The 26,699-nt window shown below is 42.5% G+C and overlaps 1 protein-coding gene across 2 annotated transcripts in view; it reads right to left on the bottom strand.

Annotated features, from left to right (window-relative positions):
* Positions 1-26,699, bottom strand: part of KCNK2 (potassium two pore domain channel subfamily K member 2) — a 141,210-nt gene that overhangs the window by 92,590 nt on the left and 21,921 nt on the right. For both annotated transcript variants that reach the window (XM_076334568.1, XM_076334567.1), the window contains one exon: positions 24,497-24,690. In XM_076334568.1, coding sequence (XP_076190683.1) covers positions 24,497-24,530 — 34 coding nt within the window. In that variant the 5' untranslated portion in view covers positions 24,531-24,690. The remainder of the gene's footprint in view (positions 1-24,496; positions 24,691-26,699) is intronic.

Genomic DNA, 26,699 nt, shown 5'->3' with positions numbered 1-26,699 from the left:
AAAGCGTATCTGAAAAAAAGTGTGCGGAGCTTGGTTTTGGACAAAGTGGAACTATGATAGAAACCCACTTACCCGTCATACTCAAAATCAGCGTATGAACCAAGCCAAAACACAGTCACCCGTTAATTTAGAATGGAGGGCGTGCCAATTATTCAAAGTGGCTTATTCCTTTAGTCCTTACCATAAATTTTCTCCCCAGTACAGACTGCTAAGTCTAGCTAAGTAAGATGTGTGTATTGGCCTTATTACAATAGCATATGTATGTTAAACATTGTGAAGTGCTCTTTATTTCATTAATTCTTTGAGGTGGAAAAGTGCTGTTATGTCCATTTTTGTCAAAGGGACCTAAAAAATAGTGACTTGACAACATTACATAGGGAGTTCTCTGTGGACAAGAAATTTTTAACAGGTTGAGGTTTAGCTCTTTGTGTACTCAGTTGTAAACGTGTGCTGAGAGAACTTTGTAATGGACACCTATTTCTAAAATCTGCAAAACATATAATGGATATCATGATAACGGATAGAAGGTTTCTTTAATCATGCACGTATGTTTAACAACTTCTGATCTTTGTTCTACATTTTCCTTAGTGTTCTTTTACAACTGTAATGACTATTTTAATTTTCTTTTTTCTTTGTGAAATTTGCCTTACATTTTGTTTCTTTGCTGTCTATATCTTAATTTAGTTTGGGGTTTTTTAATCTGTTTTTCTTTCTACCTCCAAGTGCTTCTGGCCTTCTAGCTTATACATTCTCCCTGTGAGATGAAGTACCACACGCATTTCCAGCTTCTGTCTCCCTTAATAATAAGTAAAATTCTATGTTTTCAAGAGACTGCTTTGCAATTACATTTAGTTTGGATACAGCTATTACAGAACTGAGTTTGCCACTGCACAACCTGGGCTTTTTTGTTTGTATTCAAATTGACTTCAGATTTCATATTGACCTGGGTATCAATATCCAATTTATAAGCAACAACAATTCCACTCATGTTCAAGGGGGCAGTTCAGTCATCTGAAATAGCTCTCTATCTGAGCAATTTCCACAGAACAATCTTCTTCACTGTGCAGAATACTTATACTTAATTTCCTTTTAGGTACAGCTTCCCACAGATAGTTTTGTTTCTTGCCAAAATAGTAGCTCTGTCGAAGGCCAGGCATTGTTTAGTTCCCCATTTTTTCCTTCAAGCGTAAACTTTCACATTACTTCTTGCAAATTCACTCCACATGAGAATTGAACTGTTGAAGTTTTTTTTTTCACTTTGACAATCCATTTTTTTTTTAATAAGACTTGTTTGTCAGCCCAATCTACTGTGCCATCACCTCTTTTCTTTCTAAAACTTGCATTCTCACCCAAGAGTGTTCTGCAGCCTGGCAAACTAACACAGCTGCTTTTAAATGTAAGTCAGAATCTCATACGATGTTTGTCTCTCAGTTTTGGTGTCTCTACTGCAATCTGATCTCAAAAGTAGGATCCCATAAACAGGGAAAAAAGCATGGGTTTTTTTACAAATGTTGAATAAGTTTCTCTTTTGGGTATTTCACATGCAATTAATCCTCTCAGAATTTAATTCTTTCAGAGAGTGTGACTCTCTCGACTTTTTTTTAGCGCAAACTGGTAATTAGACTGCTCTTCTTTAATTGTAGGTTATTAAATTATATCCACTGCCTCTGGCCTGAGGTTACTGGAAAAAAAGTGGCTAGTTTTCACCTACCTTTCTCTTTAGAATCTTTTCTTTTTGAAGAGACAAAATTCTCCTTTAATCCCTCTGCCTGATGCATTTCTTGAGAACCCCAGATGCAATAGCTGTAGTCCTTAGCTGCTATTCCAGGTCCTTCATCCCTCACATTTTCTTCTACTTTTCTGACGCTGAATACGTTTCTTTTTCTGTCTCTTCTTCAGATACCACTCTTGGTGGTAATTAATGCAAGTGCCCAGGTTGGATCTTGTAACTGTGATGAATCTTTCTAATTGTAACAGGTAAACTGACAAATATATATCAGGTATATTTAACACTGGAGCTTGTGAGGGAGGGAAGTTGATGCTTCTCTTCTTCTTCCTCTTGCTGTTGATCTGTTCTGGTTCAAAGCAATACGTTGCACAGGGAATGTTACACTTCTGCCTAAGGCTATTCAGGGTCCAATTATCTTTAAACCCTTGCTTCAACCTGAGTCTAAAATAAGCTTTGTGGCCATAGGAAGGAGATTCTTATGAGCAGTCGGTCTACTATAAGTGAATGGGGAGAGTTAGCACGTTCTGAAAGGAACCCAAAGTGGCCAGCCCCTGAGCAGAAAGCCACCAAACATCACACGTTTGGGGTACCGATTCCTTCAGACCCACCTACAAACAGCACTACCTATGTGGGCCAGTGCATTTTGGTTCCTGATCCTGGTGTTATCACTGTATGAATACAGAGAAGTGCCACATAATAAGCTGGGCCCTTCTAGTCTGTTTTAATCAAATTTATTAGAAGTCCTGTTAAATAGACCATCTTGTTTATACTGATTATTTTTGCTAGTAGTAACAATACATAGGAGGTCGGGTTTGGCCAGCAAGTGCTGCATGCTAACCCACGGGCCCCAGTGAAACATCAGTGGGAAAAGTGCACTTAGTTCTAGTCATCGGTGCTCCACAAAAATTAACCTAAAGAGGGGCAGAAAAGACTTCTAGACGGGTTGTGTCAGAGGAAACTGGAAGAGCTTAGCTCACTTATTCTGGCAAAATGAAGGCTGAGAAGACATCTGATTGCTGTGTGTAGAACAATCAAAAAGACTTTTTTGAGCTAATGGACCATGTTGGCACAAAAACAAAAGCATTCTGTGAATAAATTTTGGCTGGAAATCACAAAAAGCGTGAGAAGAATCAGCTTCTGGAACAAACTCTCAATAGGGAGGATGAGAACAAAAACGTTGTAAAATAGAGGCTGGTCAATTTATAAAAAAGATTTATCTGACATGCTGCCTGCAAAAACAGGAGATTGGTCTCAGAGGCTCAGCGGAGAGATGGTCGGTCTTCCTGACCCCATAAGCCACATTCTCCAGTCTTCACAGAGCGCCATAGACTTCAGAGAGCTGTGGGGAGAGTGGATAGCTCAGCAAGTCCCAGATCTTTCACTGTTCCCTTGTGGATTTGGGCTGGATGGCCTCTGCATCCCAGACGAAGTCATGCCCATTGACTCATGTCTCCTAGCAGTCTCCAAACCAATGCAGCCCACTGCCACATGAGTGCTGTAACCCCAGCATGGGAGTTCATTTGGCATGCAGCTCAATAAACTCCAGACCTTCATCCCAAACCTTTTCAGTCACACACACTGAGATATAACATTCTATTAGCTATGACTTAGTCGCCATCACAGAGACATGGTGGGGTGACTCTCACAATTGGAGTGCTGCAATGGATGGCTATAAACTCTTCAGAAGGGACAGGTGAGGAAGGAGAGGCGGTGGGGTGGCTCTGTATGTTAGGGAGTGTTTCAATTGTCTAGAGCTCAACGATTGTGATGATGATAAGGTTGAGTGTTTATGCGTAAGGATGAGGGGGAAGGCCAACAAGGCAGATATCCTGCTGGGAGTCTGTTATAGACCACCCAACCGGGATGAAGGGGCGGATGAAGCATTCTACAAGCGGCTGGCAGAAGTCTCACAATCACTAGCCCTTGTTCTCATGGGGGACATCAACTTCCCAGATGTCTGCTGGAAATACAACATGGCAGAGAGGAAGCAGTCTAGGAGGTTCCTGGAGTGTGTGGAAGACAACTTCCTGACACGGCTGGTAAGTGAGCCTACCAGGGGAGGTGCCTCGCTCGACCTGCTGTTTACAAACAGAGAAGGACTGGTGGGAGATGTGGTGGTCGGAGGCCGTCTTGGGCTTAGCGACCACGAAATGATAGAATTCTCGATCCTCAGTGAAGTGAGGAGGGGGGCCAGCAAAACCGCAACTGTGGACTTCCGGAGGGCGGACTTTGGCCTGTTCAGGACGCTGGTTGAGAGAGTCCCATGGGAGACAGTCCTGAAGGGCAAAGGGGTCCAGGAAGACTGGACATTCTTCAAGAAGGAAGTCTTAAAGGCACAGGAGCAGGCTGTCCCTGTACGCTGTAAGAAGAACGAGGGGGGGAAACAACCAGCCTGGCTGAACGGGGAGCTTTTGCTGGGACTCAGGAAAAAAAGGAGAGTTTACCGCTTGTGGAAGAAGGGGCAGGTGACTCAAGAAGAGTACAGGGATCTCGTTAGGTCGTGCAGAGAAGAAATGAGAAAGGCAAAAGCCCAGCTAGAACGCAATCTGGCCGCTGTCGTTAGGGACAACAAAAAATGTTTTTACAAATACATTAATGACAAGAAGAGAGCCAAGGAGAATCTCCATCCTTTATTGGATGCACGGGGGAACATTGTCACCAAGGATGAGGAAAGGGCTGAGGTACTTAATACTTTCTTTGCCTCAGTCTTTAATAGTCAGACCAGTTATCCTCAAGGTATTCAGCCCCCTGAGCTGGAAGACAGGAACGGTGAGCAGGATAAACCCCCCATAATCCAAGAGGAAGCAGTTAATGACCTGCTATGCCACCTGGATGCTCACAAGTCTATGGGGCCGGATGGGATCCACCCGAGAGTGCTGAGGGAGCTGGCGGAGGAGCTCGCCAAGCCACTTTCCATCATTTATCAGCAGTCCTGGTTAATGCGGGAGGTCCCGGACGACTGGAGGCTTGCCAATGTGATGCCTATCTACAAGAAGGGCCGGAAGGAGAATCCAGGGAACTACAGGCCTGTCAGCCTGACCTCAGTGCCGGGGAAGATGATGGAGCGGTTCATCTTGAGGGCGCTCACAAGGCATGTGCGGGACAACCAGGGGATCAGGCCCAGCCAGCACGGATTCATGAGAGGCAGGTACTGCTTGACCAACCTGATCTCCTTCTATGACCAGGTGACCCGCCTAGTGGATGAGGGAAAGGCTGTGGATGTGGTCTACCTGGACTTCAGCAAGGCCTTTGACACCGTCTCCCACAGCATTCTCCTAGAGAAGCTGGCGGCTCATGGCTTAGACAGGTGGACTCTGCGCTGGGTCAAAAACTGGCTGGACGGCCGGGCCCAGAGAGTTGTGGTGAATGGAGTTACATCCAGTTGGCGGCCGGTCACGAGCGGTGTTCCCCAGGGCTCAGTTTTGGAGCCAGTCTTGTTCAATATCTTTATCGATGATCTGGATGAGGAGATCAAGTGCACCCTCAGTAAGTTTGCAGATGACACCAAGTTGGGCGGGAGTGTTGATCTGCTCGACGGTAGGAAGGCTCTGCAGAGGGACCTGGACAGGCTGGATCGATGGGCCAAGGCCAACTGTATGAGGTTCAACAAGGCCAAGTGCCGGGTCCTGCACTTCGGCCACAACAACCCCATGCAGCGCTACAGGCTTGGGGAAGAGGGGCTGGAAAGCTGCCTGGCGGAAAAGGACCTGGGGGTGCTGGTCAACAGCCGGCTGAACATGAGCCGGCAGTGTGCCCAGGCGGCCAAGAAGGCCAATGGCATCCTGGCCTGTATCAGAACTAGTGTGGCCAGCAGGAGTAGGGAAGTGATGGTGCCCCTGTACTCGGCCCTGGTGAGGCCGCACCTCAAATACTGTGTTCAGTTTTGGGCCCCTCACTACAAGAAGGACGTTGAGGTGCTGGAGCATGTCCAGAGAAGGGCAACGAGGCTGGTGAGGGGTCTGGAGAACAAGTCTTATGAGGAGCGGCTGAGGGAACTGGGGTTGTTTAGCCTGGAGAAAAGGAGGCTGAGGGGAGACCTCATCGCTCTCTACAACTACCTGAAAGGAGGTTGTAGCGAGGTGGGTGTTGGTCTCTTCTCCCAAGTAACTAGCGATAGGACGAGAGGAAATGGCCTCAGGTTGCGCCAGGGGAGGTTTAGATTGGATGTAAGGAAAAATTTCTTTACTGAAAGAGTGGTGAAACATTGGAACAGGCTGCCCAGGGAAGTGGTTGAGTCCCCATCCCTGGAGGTATTTAAAAGACGTGTAGATGAGGCGCTTAGGGACATGGTTTAGTGGGCATGGTGGTGTTGGGTTGACAGTTGGACTCAATGATCTTAGAGGTGTTTTCCAACCTTGATTCTATGATTCTATGATTCTCTTCTTCCAACCCACAGCTCTCAGGTACCAGGATGTCCCTTCTCCAGGTGAAGGAGAAGAAAAATCATCTGGAAGAATGTCTTTTAGAATAAGATTTTTTTTTAAGAACTTGTTCTCTGATTTCTTGTATTTTTAGCAACAATAGCACTAAGAACCACAGTGAAAATCAAACGTTTTTATGCCAAGTTATCATCATCAGGGTGAAACACTGTACTGATAACTTGAGATGATTTGAGATTTAAGAGGCAATAACGGTGTCCTGGACTGCATGTTCTACCAAAGCCAAAACACTCACAGCAAGTAAGTGTCAAAGCCAAGGATACATGCTGTTTATTAATAGAAGATGAAGCTATTTCTGAGTTAAGAAGTAGCCTCAAGTTACTAATATAATTAAAATTGTGATTAAATATTAAGATGAATGAAAAAATTTAAATTGTGAGCTGTCAAAGTGCCAAGTAAATAATTTAAAGACAGATTTAAAAAGCAGTGGGAACATCCTTTTTCTGTTTTTTCTACTTCTTCATATTACTAACCCGTTTTTACCCTTTCTAATATAATACTCACACTCTTCTCTGATATTTGCATAGGTTAGCAAGGTTAGTTTCCCCTACAATATACTTCTGTTCATAATACATGTTTGGAAATTGCAGAAGAGGCTGTGCTCGTTCCCATGTGAAATAGAAGAAATGTCATAGTGAATAGGAAAACCCTTTCTGGGGCAGTCACAGGGAACAAAATATGTGTTTGTGGATAGAGCTAGGAAAATGAATCAGAAGAGTGGGCATGGTTGTTCGGTTATCTAAATGTTTTCTTTTCAGGATTTTTCCATCTCCATTTTCTCTGCTCTTAAGAGTTATTCTTCTCACTTTGGGAAAATGAAAACCTTTCCTTGTTTCATCTAAAGGGTGTCAGAGGCTGATATGCCTTATTTGCTGCTGAGGAGGATCTAAGAAGCCAGGCAATTGCTGAAACTAAACTAAGAAGGCAGCGTGTGCACTGTCTGCACAGGTAGTCAGAAGCTGGATCTTCCCACACATGTGAATGCCCTCTTCCACATACTGTGAGAAAACTTTTTAAAGCAATGGGGGGTTTTTGTTTGTTTGTTTTTTGGGTTTTGTTTTTTTTTTTTTAAGAACTAAGTAAAAGACCCTCACACATCCCGCAAAAGCAACTAGACTGTAGGTCAGAACCCTCATCTGGAATACGGAAGAGTCAGGAGACAGTATTAATCTGCTTGATCCAGCACCTTAACTAGCCTGGCAGTATTAAGTAGTTGCATTATTGTGTCCATGGTGGAGCTGAAATGCAAGTTCCCATGGGAAGTTTCAGTTAGACCAGTGCTTTCCTGTGAGCAAAGGTTTTTTTCTTGAAGAACTGGCTTCTGTCATCAAAGACATTTTATTACACCTCAGAAAAATTTCTCACCATCTCCAATTCATGGTAGCAAAGAATAGCAACACAGCCTTGTCCCCGCTATGCCAGGTGCGCATTCCTGCTGCCTAGTTCTGTCTGCCACCAACCTGGATGAAGGCATTAGTCTTTTATAAGTGTCATACATCCCTATTACTATACGCTAACTCTGCAGTGATGCAAATAGACACCCATAGCTAGAGTACAGGGTATAATTACATCCATGCACAAAAGCTGCGCATTGCTAAGGCACTATGCAGTGTTGAATAAACTCAGTAAATGCAAAGTTCCCACCCCATCATTTTTCCCATAGATTATGGGAAACAGAGCTCTGATGCACACTTTAATGTTAGTTTAAAATGAAAAGTGCACAGTGCCCAATGGATCAGTGAATACATTTTGGAGAAGCCAACCCAGAGGTTCCCAGACAAAGGCCTACCTAGTTGGAGAATTTTGAAAGGACGGTTGGGAGTTCAGTGGAGAAGACAGTACACTTCCTCCCGTTGACTGCCAACCTGTACCAGGAATGACCCTCTGCTTAAGAGCTGATGATTTTCTGTCTAGAGATCTGTCATACAGGCTGCCTTACAGCTCACTCTCAAGTCGTACAGGTGGAGGCATCCACAGTTCTGTCATCATTGTCCTGTTACCGTCCTGTCTCCCCATAGCTTTAAATACACTTGAGTTTTTGCAAAGAAGCTGTTCGGCACCCACAGCTAAAAACAGGATTTCTGCAGTGTTTGTTATGGTTTACTAGAAATCCCAAATACTTTTGCAAAGCCTGTTGATAAATGTGTTTCCTGGATATAGCTGCATTTTTCTTTCCTGTCATTACATCTCTGTTGAGAGACATTCTATATCCGCTAGTTTTCAATTTGATCTTTTAAGCTACCCTACTCCATAGCTTCACACTTGTGTTAAGCACGTTTGCACTGTGAAGATGTTGTTCTCTTCCTTGCACAAGTGCTCAGTTCTTTATGGAAGCAATAGCGTCTGTAACTTATAGAAAACTTCTATACAGAATTTCATTCCTCATCTGTGTGCCTTCTTTTTACCACACAATAACAGTCTGGGTGGGCTCTTCATGGTGGTGTCCCCTTCTGCTGGATACTTAACTCAGTTGAATAGAAACCTGAAGTAGATTCTTGAATGTAAGTATCCCAGCCTCCTTACAGTCTGTATGAGGACAGTATTAATGGAATGAAGCATATAAGTGACCAAAAATTTATATTTTGCAAGGTCAGTAACATACGGTTTCTTCTCTCTGAGGATTTTACTTATGCTAAAACAGTTTTTTCTCCTTATATTCATAAAGGATAGGCTTTTCAGATGCAATTTTTATATATATTGTATATTTTTTAAGAATACCAGTATACTATTGCTACCAATTCCTTGTTCATTAAATTAATCTTTTCTTACCCTTGGTAAAAAGGCACAGGTTATATATCAGCTTCTTTTGGATTTTTTAATATCAGGTTGCATTTATGTCGCAAGAGAACCAAGACTCTTGCAGCAACTCTAAGTAGCTAAAAAAAAGATTCCCAGAACACTTGCTATACAGGCAAATGGCAACACAGTCCATGTGCAGCGCCCAGGCAACGACGAAGAAGAACTGTCTAGTTAAGTATCTGCAGTGAAACATTGGTTTCACTGAGTTTCGTTATTGATTTCAATGGAGTTTTACACTTAATTTTACTTTTGTATCATACACTTTGGTAAAGGCAAGGATCTGTCCCACCTCGAAGAGGACAAGTACTGTTACTTTCTACTTTGGTTCACAGGCTGAGAGCTGGCCATTTCAGTAAGTCACAGAACCACCATAAAGCCATTGCTGTCACATTAGGTGGCAGTTGCCACAGTCTCAAAAAGGACTCAACTCCAAGCAGCACATACAAAGAACAAGGGAAGCTGTAGCGTGCAGCATCTCCTGAGTGTCTTGCCTCTTTATGTTTGCTGACGGTATGAAGAGAGATGATCGTGGCCCAGAAGACAGATGGTAAAGTATAGCTCATATTCTGAAATACCGACTACAGCGGGGCTGAGCTATGTCAGCAGAGCTCTTCAGTGAGGCCCTTCTCTGCCATTTTCTTGCAACTGTTCTGTTCATAGTAAATTGCATTCCAGAGGTCCTCAAATCCCAGCAGCAGTGACTCATGCATTAATAGGATTTTACTTTCAGTCTCCTACAGTTTATTCTTTACATGGGTTTTCCAAATTAAAGCAAAAGCATGATGATGCCTATCACTTTTCGTCATGTTATTTCTGCATATACATCAGCAACAGGGGCTATACATCTTTCCACTTCAGTCCCAGACCAGATTATTTCTGCAACTGTGTTTTTTATACTCTTCTCGACCAATGGTTTTCAAAATTCCTTAAAATAATTACAGTAACATTTGAAAGTAGACGATGTCTCATCTGAAGCACTACAACGTTCTAAAAAAGGCCTCAAGAAAACTTTAGAAACCTTTTCCTACATGAATTGGTAGTGGATATTGTTTCAGTATTTGATTTGGTTCTTCGCAATAGCCAAGGTTATATGGAGGTAGCACACCTTTAAAAAAAGTATATAATACAAGTTCATTGTGATTTTCAAAATGTTGCACTCAGCTCCAGTGTTTGATTTCTGCCTGCCTGGACTTCTTTGGAAGCAAATGCTTATTTGTGTGAGAGATCAGGCTATGTACACCAGGCTCAGCCAGCAACGTGCACATTACAGACCCTGCTGATCTGCCTCCCTTTCTACAGGAGAGTTGGACAGAAGCAGTTTGGGCAGCACTGGTACTGTAATAGTCAAGTACAGTCTTTTATTTGAATGTGTAACCAGATGTTCAAGGCCCTGCTTTCTTCATGTGAGAGGAACAGTGGGGCTGAAGGCAGATCTCTTCTGGTATATGTGTGGGTTAGCATGTATGGCCAGCAGCTGCCATGGCCTCATTAACTTAAACCTTGAGAGTACTCCAAAAAGGGGGTGAAGATTCAACTCTCAGAGCTATTGAGGCTGCACAATCTCAAGCCCTGTGTTTATAGATGGGGATATGATCTGAGCTCCTGTCTACCATGTGACAAAGATCACCTGCACAACCTCTGGTATGGCCTCTGCATCCCTCCCGCCACTTCTGGTATTGTGGTAACATCTCTGAAGCTATCGTCGTCAACCAAGGAATGGGGGCAGAACGAGACTTTGAAAGGATCCTGCAGCAACCCCTTTAGAGTCCTTTGGAGGTAAAGTTACAAGTCTGAGAAAACAGAGCGCGGTGTCAGCACTTTCTTTAGCATTCTACTAACTTTCCTGTGTGTACGTAAGTGCACACAATACACTAAGTTGTTTTGTGAGCAAATACAAAGCAAATGGTAGGTGGGAAAATTGAAAGATCTATTTGAGGGAATAATGGCAATATTAGCAAGATAAAATCATTATGTAGGCATGTCTCCCACTGAGGAGTTTTTGTTTTGTACACGAGTTTTTGTGAAGAGTGGGAAAAAATAAAAGAGGTATTAGATGCAGCAGAGAAAATCCAAACAAATGCCCTTACCTCAACCAAACAAGAGCCCAGCACACATCTAAAGGCAAGTCAATGGGAATTTTGCCTTATTCATCAGTGCTACAGTCCCAGGCGCCCTTAATGATAATGTTCTTTATTTTATAAATTATACTACAATCCATAAGTTGTTTATCTCTGGTCGTATAATGTGGTTTCTATTTAAATTTAAGTTATGTGGTTTTACCAGTTTGCAAGAGGTTTGACCTTTCATTTGCCTTTCTCTGTTACCTACCAACACATTTTTAGACAGTGATACATTTCTGGTTTGGAACATGATGAAAATGAAAACAGAACAACAAAACAGCAGGCATTTCTCAGTGGCATAAAGGATAATAAAACTGGAGATTCTGTGATTACTGTGCAACTCAGTGAGTTTTCAAATGAACAGTTCAGCAACCACCACTCCACCATTCAAGTGACTGTTAAGAAAGATTTTTTTCTGGTATTAACAGATGCTTGGTTTATAATGTAATACAGCATATATTACTCCAAATCTTTGAGGGAGAGAACGAGTCAAAATCATTTTTCTCCTAAATAATCTACACATAACATTTTTAGTACAAACATATGAAATGAAAATATTTTTCTTCAGCTTTGGTGCAAGGTTTGGTCCATGTTAAATGCAGAAATAAGCAACATACTTTGGCTTAGAACATAGGGTTGGCAGGGTTTCTTCTATTTGTCAAGAAATTCTGAACAGATTGCTATGCCTGTATAGAATCCCACTGATTTTATATATGGAGACTTATATACCTACCAGGGAGCAGGAAAAAGTGAGGTTATAGGGTCTCTTAAGCTGCTTTCTAGCTGATCTATCTGTGTCCAATATATTGTTCCGGTACAACAGCTCGTAAAACTACTAATTAATTTTGTGGAAAAAATGTTATTCTTCTCTGGGCTTCTCTTCCCACCACATATGATCAGTAAAAAGCATTATATTATAATCTTAATCCTGATCCCAAAGTAAATAAAATATTTTCCTAATTAAGTTTATGTATTTTGAATCACTTGATTTTGCCATCAAGCTTTTAAATAAGTGACTATTCTAACTTGTAAAGAGTCTAAGACTAAGACAAAAAAAAATCCATATCAAAAGAGATATTAGGATATATTTGGGGCTTTTAAATGGGTTTATATGCAGATTCAAAATTAAAAAGAAGTGACAGCTTTTTTGTTACATGTAATCAGCAACAGGCATTTGTCATCCAACATGGGTCAGGTTAATATTTAAAGAACTAATGCGGGATATACCGGCCTCCCTGAACATCCCCTGAAGTAAGGCACTGTAGATGATACTATCAGCCTTTAATGCGACCCAAAAATCAAAATTCTAGATTTTGATAACTATCACTTTACTGCCATATGTTTAATTTCCAAGAATCACAATTCTTTTGTCTATTAATTCCAAGAACAAATATCCTGTAGTAATGAAAACAACCTTTCATTCTTCATTATGTTAATTTTTAACATATTTCAGATACTTTTTTTCTTTCAGAGAAAAAGTGATGTTCGTGGATCTATAAATGTATTAAATCATTTGTTTAAAATCAAAACCGTATCTTTAAAATGTCTCCATTTTTACCCAAAACAGGCAAAGCACATGAACCAACCTCTCATGCAGGCACCTCTCCTGTTCAGTCCTTCCCGCACTGGAGCGTTACCAGCCCTGTGGCCTCACACTTGTGCAAACCCCTACATAGACAACGCATTTCTAGAACGCAGTTTCTTGCCTGCTGGAAGCAGACTTTCAAGGTAGACTTTTGTCATTGTTGCTTGTTTGTAAATCCATTTCATAAGCCAGAATCAAAGATGTGGCTCCAAAGTTAAAACTAGAAAGCTGCCTAAAAGTGCTACTTTGTGGCCCCTGGCCACATGCAAAGTTATCTGCTACAAAAGCACTATTCATCCAGGAAAAGAATGAAGCTCTGCAGTTTTAGCTTCAATTTAAGAAAAAACAGGCACTCCATCTAGCTCGATATTTACTATGCACCCTAGATAGGGGAGAAAATGCCTTCATTTTAGCTTAGGCATTAGTTAAAGCATTTTAGATATTATGGAACAAAGAAACGCTGTTCTTTTTTTTTAAAAAAACATCCTGATTCTCTTTCTACTTTTTTTAACTAGAACTTTGCAAAATTTGATGCTTCAAGCTCACTAGTTTGGAATTTAATGTTTTTGCTGTTTAATGTGACCTCATGCATCCTGAGTTTTGTTTTTAATTTCATATTTTTCTGAAATAAATGTAGTAGTTAAAATGGATTTCTGCTTAAAACTTTATAGACTGGCAAAGGAATTTTGCTTTTATGCCTAAGAACAGCATGTCTTTATAGATCTGAGGGTGCAGATTCTTGCAGAATGTGTGTAAAGCATATTTTAGAGAGCAATTTTTAAAATCTTTCTCAGTGTTTCATAACATAGAACACAGGAGTCTTTTTTAAAAAATAAAATAAAATATATCAATTACTTAGTTAAGTGTCCTTGCAATGCAATGGATTTATTTCAAGAGTTAGAAGACATAGTCTTCCTTTTGGAGGGCTGATTTTACTAAAGTTTAAGAAAGAAAAAACCTTACTGTTAATGCTGCTCTGTAAATTATCGGTGTTTTAGCAAAAGGATTGAAGTAACAATCCAGAACTCAATCTGTCACAATTGTATCTTATTTTACTGAAGTGGGGTTGCTTTAGTCTAAGCACAGAAAGGACTTCAATTCTTTGAAGCGTACAGGGATGGAAAGCTGCAGAGCTGTACTGAGGTCATTTTGATAGAGGTGAGAGTTAAAAAGCTCTCTGAAGAAAGCTCTATCGCCAGGCACCCTCTTTCTGACAGCGGGGTCTGTCTTGCCTGGATTAGTACTTGGTTCCTCTCTCTTCTTCCCCAGTCCATACAGACTGAGCACTAAATGTCACAGCCTTGTTGCTGACGGCTCTCAGCCACTCGCCTTCCCTTGGTCCTACCACTAGAACCCCTTGCTTCGACACTGTATCCTTGCATAACTGGAGAGCAGCTTTTCATCTATGACAGTTAACAGCAATTTACGGAGTACTTCATAGCATCTACTTAATCCGCTAAGTGCTAGTCATGCTATTTCAAAGAATAAACAGTGACCCAAGAAAGCTGATCTCCACCTCCTTCCAAAACACTAGGAACAGAAGCTGAACGCTGAAGATAGGCTGATGTTCTGCAACTTTTGTCACTGATGTTGATTTAGGAGAGTGCTACTGCAACAATGCTTCAGGAGGCCAAAACTCAAAGTCATGGCTATTTTTACTCAGTGCTTATGGACTGGACGCTTTTGCCCAAACATTTTGGATTGTTTGTATTGACAGGAACCATAACCTGCCCAAACTTTATGGGTTTGATTAGTCGAAGTGTGCAGACGGAACAGTTATGAAAGGAATTTTTAGATCCTGGCCTAAACTCCTAGGGATGTGAAAGAGGACATAGAAAAAAAAAAAACAGCAAACTTGTGCTAGGCTGCTGCGGAATTCTGGACTACAGTATATTACATTTCACTGTTAACCTGCATTTTATCTTTACAGGAAACACTGCATTAATAAAATCATCCCTCTCCCAGCCCACTCTGACCTCCCTTTAGAAAGATGTGCTCTCTTTGAGTAACTCAAAAATCATGCATGGACAACTCTATGCATTTACTCTAATGTTTCATGTAGTAAGATTTTTCCTTATTTCTGCTCTTAGTTCACCTTTCTCATTATGGCTTTTCTGGCAATGCCTGTCTTGCTGTCGTGGTTTAATCTCAGTCAGCAATTAAGCACCACACAGCCGCTCGCTCACTCCCCCCCACCCGGTGGGATGGGGGAGAGAATTGGAAGAGCACAAGTTAGAAAGACTCGTGGGTTGAGATAAAAACAGTTTAATAATTGAAATAAAATGATAATAATAATATGATAATAATAATAATAATACACAAAACAAGTGATGCACAGCACAATTGCTCACCACCCGCTGACCGATGCCCAGCCAGTCCCCGAGCAGCGGCCCCCCCGGCCAGCTTTTCCCAGTTTATGTACTGAGCATGACGTCACATGGTATGGAATGTCCCTTTGGCCAGTTTGGCTGTGCCCCCTCCCAGCTTCTTGTGCACCTCCAGCCTCCTCAGTCAGTAGAGCATGGGAAGCTGAAAAGTCCTTGGCTAGTGTAAGCATTACCTAGCAACAACTAAAACACCGGTGTGTTATCAACTTTGTTCTCATCCTAAATCCAAAACACTGTACCAGCTACTAGAAAGGAAATTAACTCTATCCCTGCCGAAACCAGGACAATATCCACCCCTTATTCTATACCATTTGCATCATGCTCAAGTCTCACATTTTCCAGTACATTTTCATTAATCACCACCCCCTTTTATATATATATATACACACATACACAGATATCATTCCCTTCATCTGTGGGCCATCCCTCTAAAATGTTCGGTGAGTTCATTTAGTCCATGACTTCGGGCTCCATCTGTCATAATAATCTTTCAGGGCAGGAAAAATGGAGATGGTATGTGGTGTTGGATTGTTTCAGGTTGAAGTCAGTTCTGGTACCATCATCACTGTGCTTTGCTTGGTTTCACTGAAGTTATTCTTCATTAATCTGGGTGATTCTTATTATAATAACATTAGTATGGCATATAATATTATTAGTATTATTAGTATATCTGTGTATTATTAGTATAACTATTATAACTATAATTAGTACTTAACATCACATAATTCAGATCATTGGCTATTCTCACCCAAAATCAAATCCCCTTGAGGCACACATCGGACTTCCCCATCCTTCCGCATTATCCACCAAGTGCACCCAGGTCCTTGAGCAAAAGCAATCCCACGGATGGGTCTGCCTCTGCCTGAGGCAGGAATAACCCAGACTGTCTTCCCCAGCATATTTTTTATGTGCACTACAGGGACTTTATTCCCATCTACAGTACGTAAAAGTTCTGACTGGGCAGGGCCTGCTCGATTGGCAGATCCCCGAGTGTTGACTAACCAGGTGGCCTTTGCTAAATGCGTATCCCAATGTTTGAATGTCCCACCACCCATTGCTCTCAGCGTAGTCTTTAACAGTCCATTGTATCGTTCAATTTTCCCAGAAGCTGGTGCATGATAGGGGATGTGATACACCCACTCAATGCCGTGCTCTTTGGCCCAGGTGTCTATGAGGTTGTTTCGGAAATGAGTCCCATTGTCTGACTCAATTCTTTCTGGGGTGCCATGTCGCCATAGGACTTGCTTTTCAAGGCCCAGGATAGTGTTCCGGGCAGTGGCATGGGGCACGGGATATGTTTCCAGCCATCCGGTGGTTGCCTCCACCATTGTAAGCACGTGGCGCTTGCCTTGGCGGGTTTGTGGGAGTGTGATATAATCGATCTGCCAGGCCTCCCCATATTTATATTTCAACCATCGTCCTCCATACCAAAAAGGCTTTAACCGTTTGGCTTGCTTGATTGCAGCACATGTTTCGCATTCATGGATAACCTGGGCTATAGTGTCCATGGTCAAGTCCACCCCTCGATCACGAGCCCATCTGTATGTTGCATCTCTTCCTTGGTGACCTGAGGTGTCATGGGCCCACCGAGCTAGAAATAATTCACCCTTATGTTGCCAGTCCAGATCCACCTGAGCCACTTCAATCTTAGCAGCCTGATCCACCTGCTGGTTGTTTTGATGTTCTTCAGTGGCCCGACTCTTGGGTACGTGAGCATCTACGTGACGGACTTTTACAACCAGGTTCTCCACCCGGGCAGCAATATCTTGCCACAATGCGGCAGCCCAGATGGGTTTGCCTCTGCGCTGCCAGTTGCTCTGCTTCCATTGCTGCAACCACCCCCACAGGGCATTTGCCACCATCCATGAGTCAGTATAGAGATAGAGCACTGGCCACTTTTCTCGATCAGCAATGTCTAAAGCCAGCTGGATGGCCTTTACTTCTGCAAATTGGCTTGATTCACCTTCTCCTTCAGCCGTTTCTACAACTTGTCGCATAGGACTCCATACAGCAGCTTTCCACCTCCGATGTTTTCCCACAAGACGACAGGACCCATCAGTGAACAGGGCATATTGCTTCTCATTTTCTGGTAGTTCATTATACATTGGGGCCTCTTCAGCACGCGTTACCTCCTCCTCTGGCAATATTCCAAAATCTTTGCCCTCTGGCCAATCCATGATCACTTCCAGAATTCCTGGGCGACTGGGGTTTCCTATTCGAGCCCGTTGTGTGATTAGTGCGACCCACTTACTCCATGTAGCATCAGTTGCATGATGTGTACAGGGGACCCTCCCTCTGAACATCCAGCCCAGCACCGGCAGTCGGGGTGCCAGGAGGAGCTGTGCTTCAGTGCCGATCACTTCTGAAGCAGCTCGAACCCCTTCATATGCTGCTAATATCTCTTTTTCAGTTGGAGTATAGCGGGCCTCGGATCCTCTGTATCCCCGACTCCAAAACCCTAGGGGTCGACCTCGAGTCTCCCCTGGTGCTTTCTGCCAGAGGCTCCAGGTAGGGCCATTCTCCCCGGCTGCGGTATAGAGCACATTTTTTACATCTTGCCCTGCCCGGACTGGCCCCAGGGCTACTGCATGAACTATCTCCCGTTTAATTTGTTCAAAAGCTTGTCGTTGCTCAGGGCCCCATTTGAAATCGTTCTTCTTCCGGGTCACTTGATAGAGAGGGTTTACAATCAGACTGTAATTTGGAATGTGCATTCTCCAAAAACCCACCACGCCTAAGAAAGCTTGTGTTTCTTTTTTGCTAGTTGGTGGAGACATGGCTGTTATTTTGTTGATCACATCTATTGGGATCTGACGACGTCCATCTTGCCATTTTATTCCTAAAAACTGGATCTCCTGTGCAGGTCCCTTGACCTTACTTTGTTTTATGGCAAAACCGGCCTTCAGCAGGATTTGGACTATTTCCTTCCCTTTTTCAAAAACTTCTTCTGCTGTGTTGCCCCACACGATGATATCATCAATGTATTGCAGGTGTTCTGGAGCTCCACCCTGTTCTAATGCAGTCTGGATCAGTCCATGGCAAATGGTAGGGCTGTGTTTCCACCCCTGGGGCAGTCGGTTCCAGGTGTACTGAACGCCCCTCCAAGTGAAAGCAAACTGTGGCCTGCACTCTGCTGCCAAAGGGATTGAGAAAAATGCATTAGCAATATCAATTGTGGCATACCACTTGGCTGCCTTTGATTCTAATTCATATTGAAGTTCTAGCATGTCTGGCACAGCAGCACTCAGCGGTGGCGTGACTTCATTTAGGCCACGATAGTCTACTGTTAGTCTCCACTCTCCATTAGACTTCCGCACTGGCCATATGGGACTGTTAAAGGGTGAGTGGGTCTTGCTGATCACTCCTTGGCTCTCCAGTCGACGAATCAGCTCATGAATGGGAATCAGGGAGTCTCGGTTGGTGCGATATTGCCGCCGGTGCACTGTGGTGGTAGCGATTGGCACTTGTTGGTCTTCGACCTTCAGCAACCCCACAACAAAAGGGTCCTCCGAGAGACCAGGCAAGGTGGACAGCTGTTTAATCTCCTCCGTCTCCAAGGCAGCTATACCAAAAGCCCACCTGTACCCTTTTGGGTCCTTGAAATACCCTCTCCTGAGGTAGTCTATGCCAAGGATGCACGGAGCATCTGGGCCAGTCACAATGGGGTGCTTCTGCCACCCATTCCCAGTTAGACTCACTTCGGCTTCCAATACAGATAGCTGTTGGGATCCCCCCGTCACCCCAGAAATATAGATGGGTTCTGTTCCTATATATCTTGATGGCATTAGGGTACACTGTGCACCGGTGTCTACCAGAGCCTTATACTTCTGTGGGTCTGATGTGCCAGGCCACCGAATCCACACAGTCCAGTAAACCCGGTTGTCCCTTTCCTCCCCCTGGCTGGAGGCAGGGCCCCTCTAATCCTCATCACAGTACTCGTTTCTCATTTCTTGTACGTATGAGTCAGAAGTTTCTTTATTAAGATCAAGAGTAAGATCAGCCCTTCTACTCTCTCTGGGGAACTGCCCGCTGGAAACTGGAGCAGCAATTTTCCTGGAAGAACCTCTTTCTGTGATTGTTTTCCCTTGTAATTCACGTACCCGTGCCCCTAGGGCTGCAGTAGGTTTCCCATCCCACTTCCTCATGTCCTCTCCGTGGTCACGCAGGTAAAACCATAGGGTGCCCCGTGGTGTGTATCCTTTATATTCTCTCTCTTGAGCAAAAGAACGCTTACTTCTAATAGCCGAGATACTGGTCCGTACAGGTGAGGAGTAGGACCTATCCTCTCTGAGTTGCTGGATCTCCCGGGACAGTTTTTCGGACAGTTTCTCCACAGCCGAGACGATGGAGGAAGAAAGACTTTCCTCGTATTGCCGGAGTTGACTAGCCAATTCATCCACTGTTTGTTCCTCTCCATCTTTCCAGGTTATCACTGCCAATGAATTGGCGTATGACGATGGTGCGCTCCTTATAAACTTCCGCCACATGGGTCGTGTGCACTTGACTTCGTCTGGATCTTTGGATAGTTGTTCATTGTTCAGGTCATCATAAATCACCTCCAGCACAGCTAATTCTCTCAGAAACTGGATACCCTTCTCCATGGTGGCCCACTTGCTTGGGCGACATATGACATCTTCCTTAAAGGGATACCTTTCCTTCACGCTTGACAAGAGTCGCCTCCAAAGGCTGAGGATACGTGTCCCTTTTCCAATTGCTTTGTCAATGCCCCCTTCCCTAGAAAGGGATCCCAGCTGCTTGGCTTCCCTACCCTCTAATTCCAGGCTACTGGCCCCATTATCCCAGCATCGGAGCAGCCAGGTGACAATATGCTCACCTGGACGGCGGCTGAAATCTTTTCGTATATCTCGCAGCTCACTCAGGGATAGAGATCGGGTGGTCACTGTCTCGTTTATGAGTTCTTCCTCTTCCTCCTCCCCGATCAGCGGCCGGCTTTCCTCCTCCCGTTCTCGTGATGGTCCTTCTCTAGGGTCATCTGTCTCGTATACTTCTTCCTCCGGTTCCCTTTTAGAAAAAGCTTCTTCCTCCCTTACTAAACGAGCTGACTTCCGCTTCCAAGATTTCTTCTTGTGTACAGGGGCGACTGATACTGGCACAGGCTGGTTCTTTGGTTCAGCCACAGGGCGTGTTGCTGGGGTTGGAGTGGCCGCAGTGCAAGTGCATGTCACCGGAGTCTGAGTGGCCGCAGGGCCTGTTGCTGGGGTTGGAGTGGCCGCAGTGCATGTCGCCGGGGTTGGAGTGGCCGCAGGGCCTGTCGCCGGGGTCTGAGTGGCCGCAGGGCCTGTCGCCGGGGTTGGAGTGGCCGCAGTGCATGTCGCCGGGGTTGGAGTGGCCGCAGGGCCTGTCGCCGGGGTTGGAGTGGCCGCAGTGCATGTCGCCGGGGTTGGAGTGGCTGCAGGGCCTGTCGCCGGGGTTGGAGTGGCCACAGGGCCTGTCGCCGGGGTCTGAGTGGCCGCAGAGCCTGTCGCCGGGGTTGGAGTGGCCGTAGTGCGTGTTGCCCGGGTTTGAGTGGCTGCACGGCCTGTTGCCCGGGTCTGAGTGGCCGCAGTGCGTGTCGTTTTACTGTCAGAGCCAGAGACCTTCTCTTCCCTTTGAGGGTACTGAGTAGTGTTGAACAGGGCTCGGTAGGCATGGGCCAGGCCCCAGCACGTTGCAATGAGTTGCATCTCTCTAGAGTTGCCAGGGTGACAGCATACTTTTTCCAAATATTCTACTAACTTTTCAGGATTCTGCACTTGCTCAGGGGTGAAGTTCCAAAACACTGGGGGTGCCCATTGGCCTAGGTACTTGCCCATCTTGTCCCACACACCCTGCCACTCATAATTATTCACCCTTGGGGCAGATCTCTGGATGATATTCTTAAATTGCTTACCAACTTTAGACAAAACCGAAACAATATTCCCAAGAAGTATTAATAGAAGTATCTTAACTGCCCAAGGATGCTCAAAATACTGAAAAATTACTGTAATGAAGGAGGAAACATCATAGAAGAAGGTAGTGACCCTGCCATTCTGTATTTCCTCTGTAAAAAAACTCTCAGAAAAGTTACTGCAATTGCTAGTTGTCTCCACGATATGGTATCCATGGTACAGTAACGGCTTCATTGCGAAGTTTACATACCACAGAAACGTCAAGGTCAATGTTCTAAAAACAAACCTCACAAGCGAGACATTACTATTCACTGCAGACCACAGCAAACTGCAAAACCCAACACCAATCTTTAACATGTACAGCAGGAAAAAGAGCGCGATGCAGATTATACAAATCAATATCGAGAACAGAGAAACCAACATTGTGACCCTCAACTATTAACAGATATAAGTTCCTTAATACACTCCGGTTAATCTGTTATTATCTCAAACCCTTCGTGCCCCACGTTGGGCGCCAAAAAGGACTGTCGTGGTTTAATCTCAGTCAGCAATTAAGCACCACACAGCCGCTCGCTCACTCCCCCCCACCCGGTGGGATGGGGGAGAGAATTGGAAGAGCACAAGTTAGAAAGACTCGTGGGTTGAGATAAAAACAGTTTAATAATTGAAATAAAATGATAATAATAATATGATAATAATAATAATAATACACAAAACAAGTGATGCACAGCACAATTGCTCACCACCCGCTGACCGATGCCCAGCCAGTCCCCGAGCAGCGGCCCCCCCGGCCAGCTTTTCCCAGTTTATGTACTGAGCATGACGTCACATGGTATGGAATGTCCCTTTGGCCAGTTTGGCTGTGCCCCCTCCCAGCTTCTTGTGCACCTCCAGCCTCCTCAGTCAGTAGAGCATGGGAAGCTGAAAAGTCCTTGGCTAGTGTAAGCATTACCTAGCAACAACTAAAACACCGGTGTGTTATCAACTTTGTTCTCATCCTAAATCCAAAACACTGTACCAGCTACTAGAAAGGAAATTAACTCTATCCCTGCCGAAACCAGGACACTTGCAAATACTGAAACAGCATCAATAATCCTAAAGATGTACAGACTAAATGTCTATTAGACACAACCTTCAAAGTAAATCACGTCTGATCTTGTTGGCTTGTTTGCATTGTGTTTTGCTTTTCATATGAAAAGGGTTTTGTGCTACAGCCCATGGCTAATATTTACCTCTGCCTTCCTCTTATACGTGGTGCACCAACTCTCTTTTGACATGTACTCTAATGTACCCTTCAGATTTAATGCCACAGATAGATACAGAAAAGGATTGTGTCCTACTAATCCAAGCCCCTATATGAAACTTCCATTTCAGAGAGGACAGAGTTACTACTTCCTTCCCTTTTCTTTTGAAAAGTACTTTTTGTTTTTAAATATTAAGTTGGCGTAATTTCATCCAATAGACAGCAAATAACTGAAGTTATATTCACACATTCCATAAAATGCAAATTGCATAATATAGCATGATGGCTCTGTTCCATTATGCTTCATTACTAGGTTGAAAATTACTGACACTGTACATTTTTCTCTTTAGTATTCTATCATTTTAAACTATGACTGCACTGTAGGTTACTCTATGTAGTAAATAATCCAAAACCAGTTCCTGCCTGGCACCCTACTAACAGCGAGCAACAACTTCCTTCCCAGGTGGTCCTGCGGCCTTACTTAAATTCTAGTTAGGTAATTACATTCTGCCTGCCTGAGGTCTCCTTTAGAATTTGCAAATGTATTCTTCATTTGTCATGAGTTTGTAGTGGTGCTGCAGGCTATGGGACAGCTGCACTTGTGTGCTACAGCAGTCTTGGTACCTCAGTATAACTTACCTCAGCTGTTTTCCATACTCTTTAGAATCATGGGATAAAAACTGATAGAAAGTAACTTGGTGGTGGTGATGGTGGTGTTTGTTTTCAGTATTTCAGTATTTAAAAATAAATGCTTGAGTTCATCAGCTTCCTAAAGATTCCTAAGTAGTCTTCCTAACTACTCATTCTTCAGCTGTAAAGCTAATGGTTGACGGGTTATCTAAAGCCTCTGACGTTGGTTCAGAAAGCAATGTTAAACTAAGTCTAGAGAAAAGTGTGTGGTCACTGATACTCTGAGTGAGCAGAGAAGGAAAGAAAGTAAAATGAGGAGAAATCACCATAGGCTGGGCTTTTTAATCAGTAATTCCAGCCTGAACATTCCCATCCATGGTACACACCTTAAAGCAGTAAAAGGAGTATAAGATAAAGAATTCAATTAATTCAAGGAAAAGTGGTCCTTCAATAAAAAGGGTTAAGTGTTTTGGAAGGCATCATTTCAGCATAATTAAGCATTCAAAATAAAGATAAATTCTAGTTCACTTTCAGAAACGTTGAACAGGAGACACATAACTCTGCAAACAACAGAACTGCATCAAAGAATAAAGTTCCGTTACATGGCACTAAAGGTTCCGTTATGAAGGTGAGAAGTTGTTTATCCCCAATCCAACACAATTACTTAAGATTATGTTTACCCTTATGCTCAGTGAGGGCTACAGACAACCGAGCAGAAGGAGAAAATTCCTGCTCACAAACAAAAAACACTCATACATCACATTGGAAGGAAGCAGACATTTTCTGAAGTTTTTTGGGGAAAAAAAAAAAAGACAAAAAAAACCCAGAACAAAAGATAACACAAAAGCAAAGGAAATATTGTAAACCTAGCACAGCTCCTTTTATGGTGGCTCAAAAGACTCATCTCTAATTCAGAAACCTACAGTGCAAGTCTCTAGTCTGATAAAGATCTGCAAACAGATTTTCCTCTTTCATGCGGTCTAAGCACTAGAGCATTGATTTTTTCACTCTAGAGCATTATTTTTTTTTCTCTCTCAGATTTTGGGTAGGATTTTCCTCAGGGCCTGAGAAAACTTTCCAGTCAAAACTGACATATCTGCTGATAATTCCCAAATAAAAACACAAGGACCTCCAATATCTGACTACAGTAGGGACTACTCACCCTAATATGTTTAAGTGAAAGCATGTTTCAAGTGTTGTTTTTTTATAAAGATCAGTCTATTCAATAGTTTCTTAATCTCCAAGCTCCAAATTAATCATCACATTGTTATATGTAAATAAATATACACAGTATTTAAGTGATATTTGTGATCAGATCAAAGTTAAGCGCATCTCCAACTTCCCAAATAAGCATTCTCAGTAATAGCATACTGGATAACTGATGCAATTTGCCTAAATTATGCCGTTCAGATATAGCAAATCTTCAGTACATACACAAGTGTTGTGTCTAAACAGACCTTACTACAAAATCAACATTTCAGAAGAAAGGCCATTAACTAAAATAAGACACCTTTATTTAGAATGGATACGTATGTCATTGAGGCATTTTGTCCGATTTAATTATTAGTCAATTAATCTAATTCTACATTCTTGTCCACCATCTCAAGTTATGGAAACGGATTAAAAACTGTAAATTTTAACTAAATTAAGTATTTTTCTATAGCAGTGGTACTTACAGTAAAAATTATGTCTTGCTTGTGGGTTCCTCATTTGGTGATGCAATATTCAGAAGTCACCATGCTGTTGTTCTAAGATAAAGCATTTCCTATATCGCTGTCTTTAAGGAGTCTTCTGAACAAGTCATTTCGTCATAACATATTCTCTTCCGAAGTACACGTATGTTCTCTCTCTGTATTTCCTGTCCAAAATACTCAATGTACACATAAAAGTAGACTAGTGAGTTACTAATTATGATACATGGCATTTATATCATGTTTTACATTTTCACAGTACTTTACAAAGGGCAGCTGATTGAACAGCTTAAGAAGCGCTTAGAAACCTGAACCAAAATTACCCAGAGGCCCTTCAAAGATTGAATAATTGTATCTCAAATGTTCCAGAAGGTTTTAAAAGACCACAGCTTCTTTACTATAAATGAATAGATGAAAATCACTGTTCCCATTTATTCTTCCTTTCTTAAGCATCATTCACATGAAACATGCATATGCAGCATGCAGTCTAATTGCCGCTGAAAGATCCCCAGTATGTTTTAGAGAGTCAGGTGTGCCTCAAAGTATACAATTTGCTCAATTGTTTAAAGGAGGAAGACTCACATTGCTACAATTTCTTTTTTAATTTATGAGTTTCCTAAGTAGCAGTCACAAAACCGACTTTTAAGCATCTTTTCTCAACTGTATCAATAGTTATTGATTAGGACAAGGGAGAAGGGAATAATATAATCTTTACAGGGTTTGATTTTATTTTCCATCACTTTTTTTAGAAATTTAATTCTTCATGTCTCCCCCATCCACTCTTCCTCCCCATGGGCTGCAGTATTATGATTATCCTAATTATACATTTTGAAAAAGGACCCTGATTTACTTAGTTCCCTACCTTCAGTTGCACACAGATTTGCCAAATTCAGATGTCAGTAGTTTGAGGCATACTGTTTATATTTTTATTTAATTCCTTAAAAAAAGGTATCACATAGAAAATCATATCACATAGGAATCTTACACAGAAAAACTGGTCTGTTAGTCATAATATTTGTGAAAATGTAATTGTCACAACAGTCACCTAAGAAAGTAGACAAAGAATACTATTTTAAGTAATGTGGTGATATGGCAGTCATATAACCTTATTCTTAAATTTCTAATATATAATTTTAAATATTTGAAGATATGGGGAGAGGTTAAGAGAATGAAGTAACTATCTATCTCTCTTAAACATTCTGTAATCCACTTGTAAATATATCCATCCACAAACAAAGGAATATTCTCTTCAGTCTGGCTTGACCCTTGGGACTTCAACTTGCAGCCAAACAGTTGTGCGTGCTTGATTTCTAATCCACTACTTATAATCCCAATTCTTTTATGTCCGATAGATTAACTCCTCTAGACAAAAAGAAAACAACCTGAAAAAACTGTTTCTGAAGGCGTTGTTACAGAGAACTCATTCCCACTCTTATTCAATTAAAAAGGAACTTTTTCTCGTGAATTTCACAGGTTGGTAATCTGGGCCCAGACTCTGGAAACAGACCCAGGTGTGATAGCATTAAAGCAATTACAGTGCTTGTGGCCAGTCACATGATGTCATTTCTTAAGATTTTCATAGAACCTCTTAATATGGAGATGTGCCATATGTGAGTCCCTGTGATAGATACTTCAATAGTTTCACATACCTAACTTTCACAACTTTCTACCAGGAGCTCTAAAATAGTTAATATTTTGCTTAAAGCCCTGATGTCTGAAGTCAGGCAAATATTTTAGAACACCACATTTTTTTCTTTGATTTCTTGGTCTTTTGTTTGCAGTGAAGAGCTGGAAATATCAGTTGTAGTTGACAAAGACCAGATAAAATCAGATCATAGTAATATTTTTTATTAACTTTAACACTTCATACTTACCAAGAGCCTGACAGCTATGATCAAGATGTAGATGCAAATTAAAGGAAAATCTGCCTTGAAGCAAGACTTAGCTATGTATTATTTGTTAATAAGTCACTAGTGCAGGGAGTTCTTTAAATTAGAGAATGTTTTTTATTTTTGTGCATTTTAAGTACAGGATCCCAGCTACTCTGTAAGCAACTGCTTACAGTAACAGTTCTGATAGATGATGCTCCTCTGCTCCCATTTAATTTGAAGTGATGCAGATCTTTTGATCCAGCTTTCTGTCTCTCTGTGAAAACAAATATGTAAATGCTGCCACCTAAGAACCAAAA

The sequence above is a fragment of the Aptenodytes patagonicus genome, chromosome 3, assembly GCF_965638725.1.
Source record: "Aptenodytes patagonicus chromosome 3, bAptPat1.pri.cur, whole genome shotgun sequence".
Classification (NCBI taxonomy): domain Eukaryota; kingdom Metazoa; phylum Chordata; class Aves; order Sphenisciformes; family Spheniscidae; genus Aptenodytes; species Aptenodytes patagonicus.
Note: the sequence above shows the minus strand (reverse complement) of the source record. Positions and strands in the feature narration are given on the sequence as shown.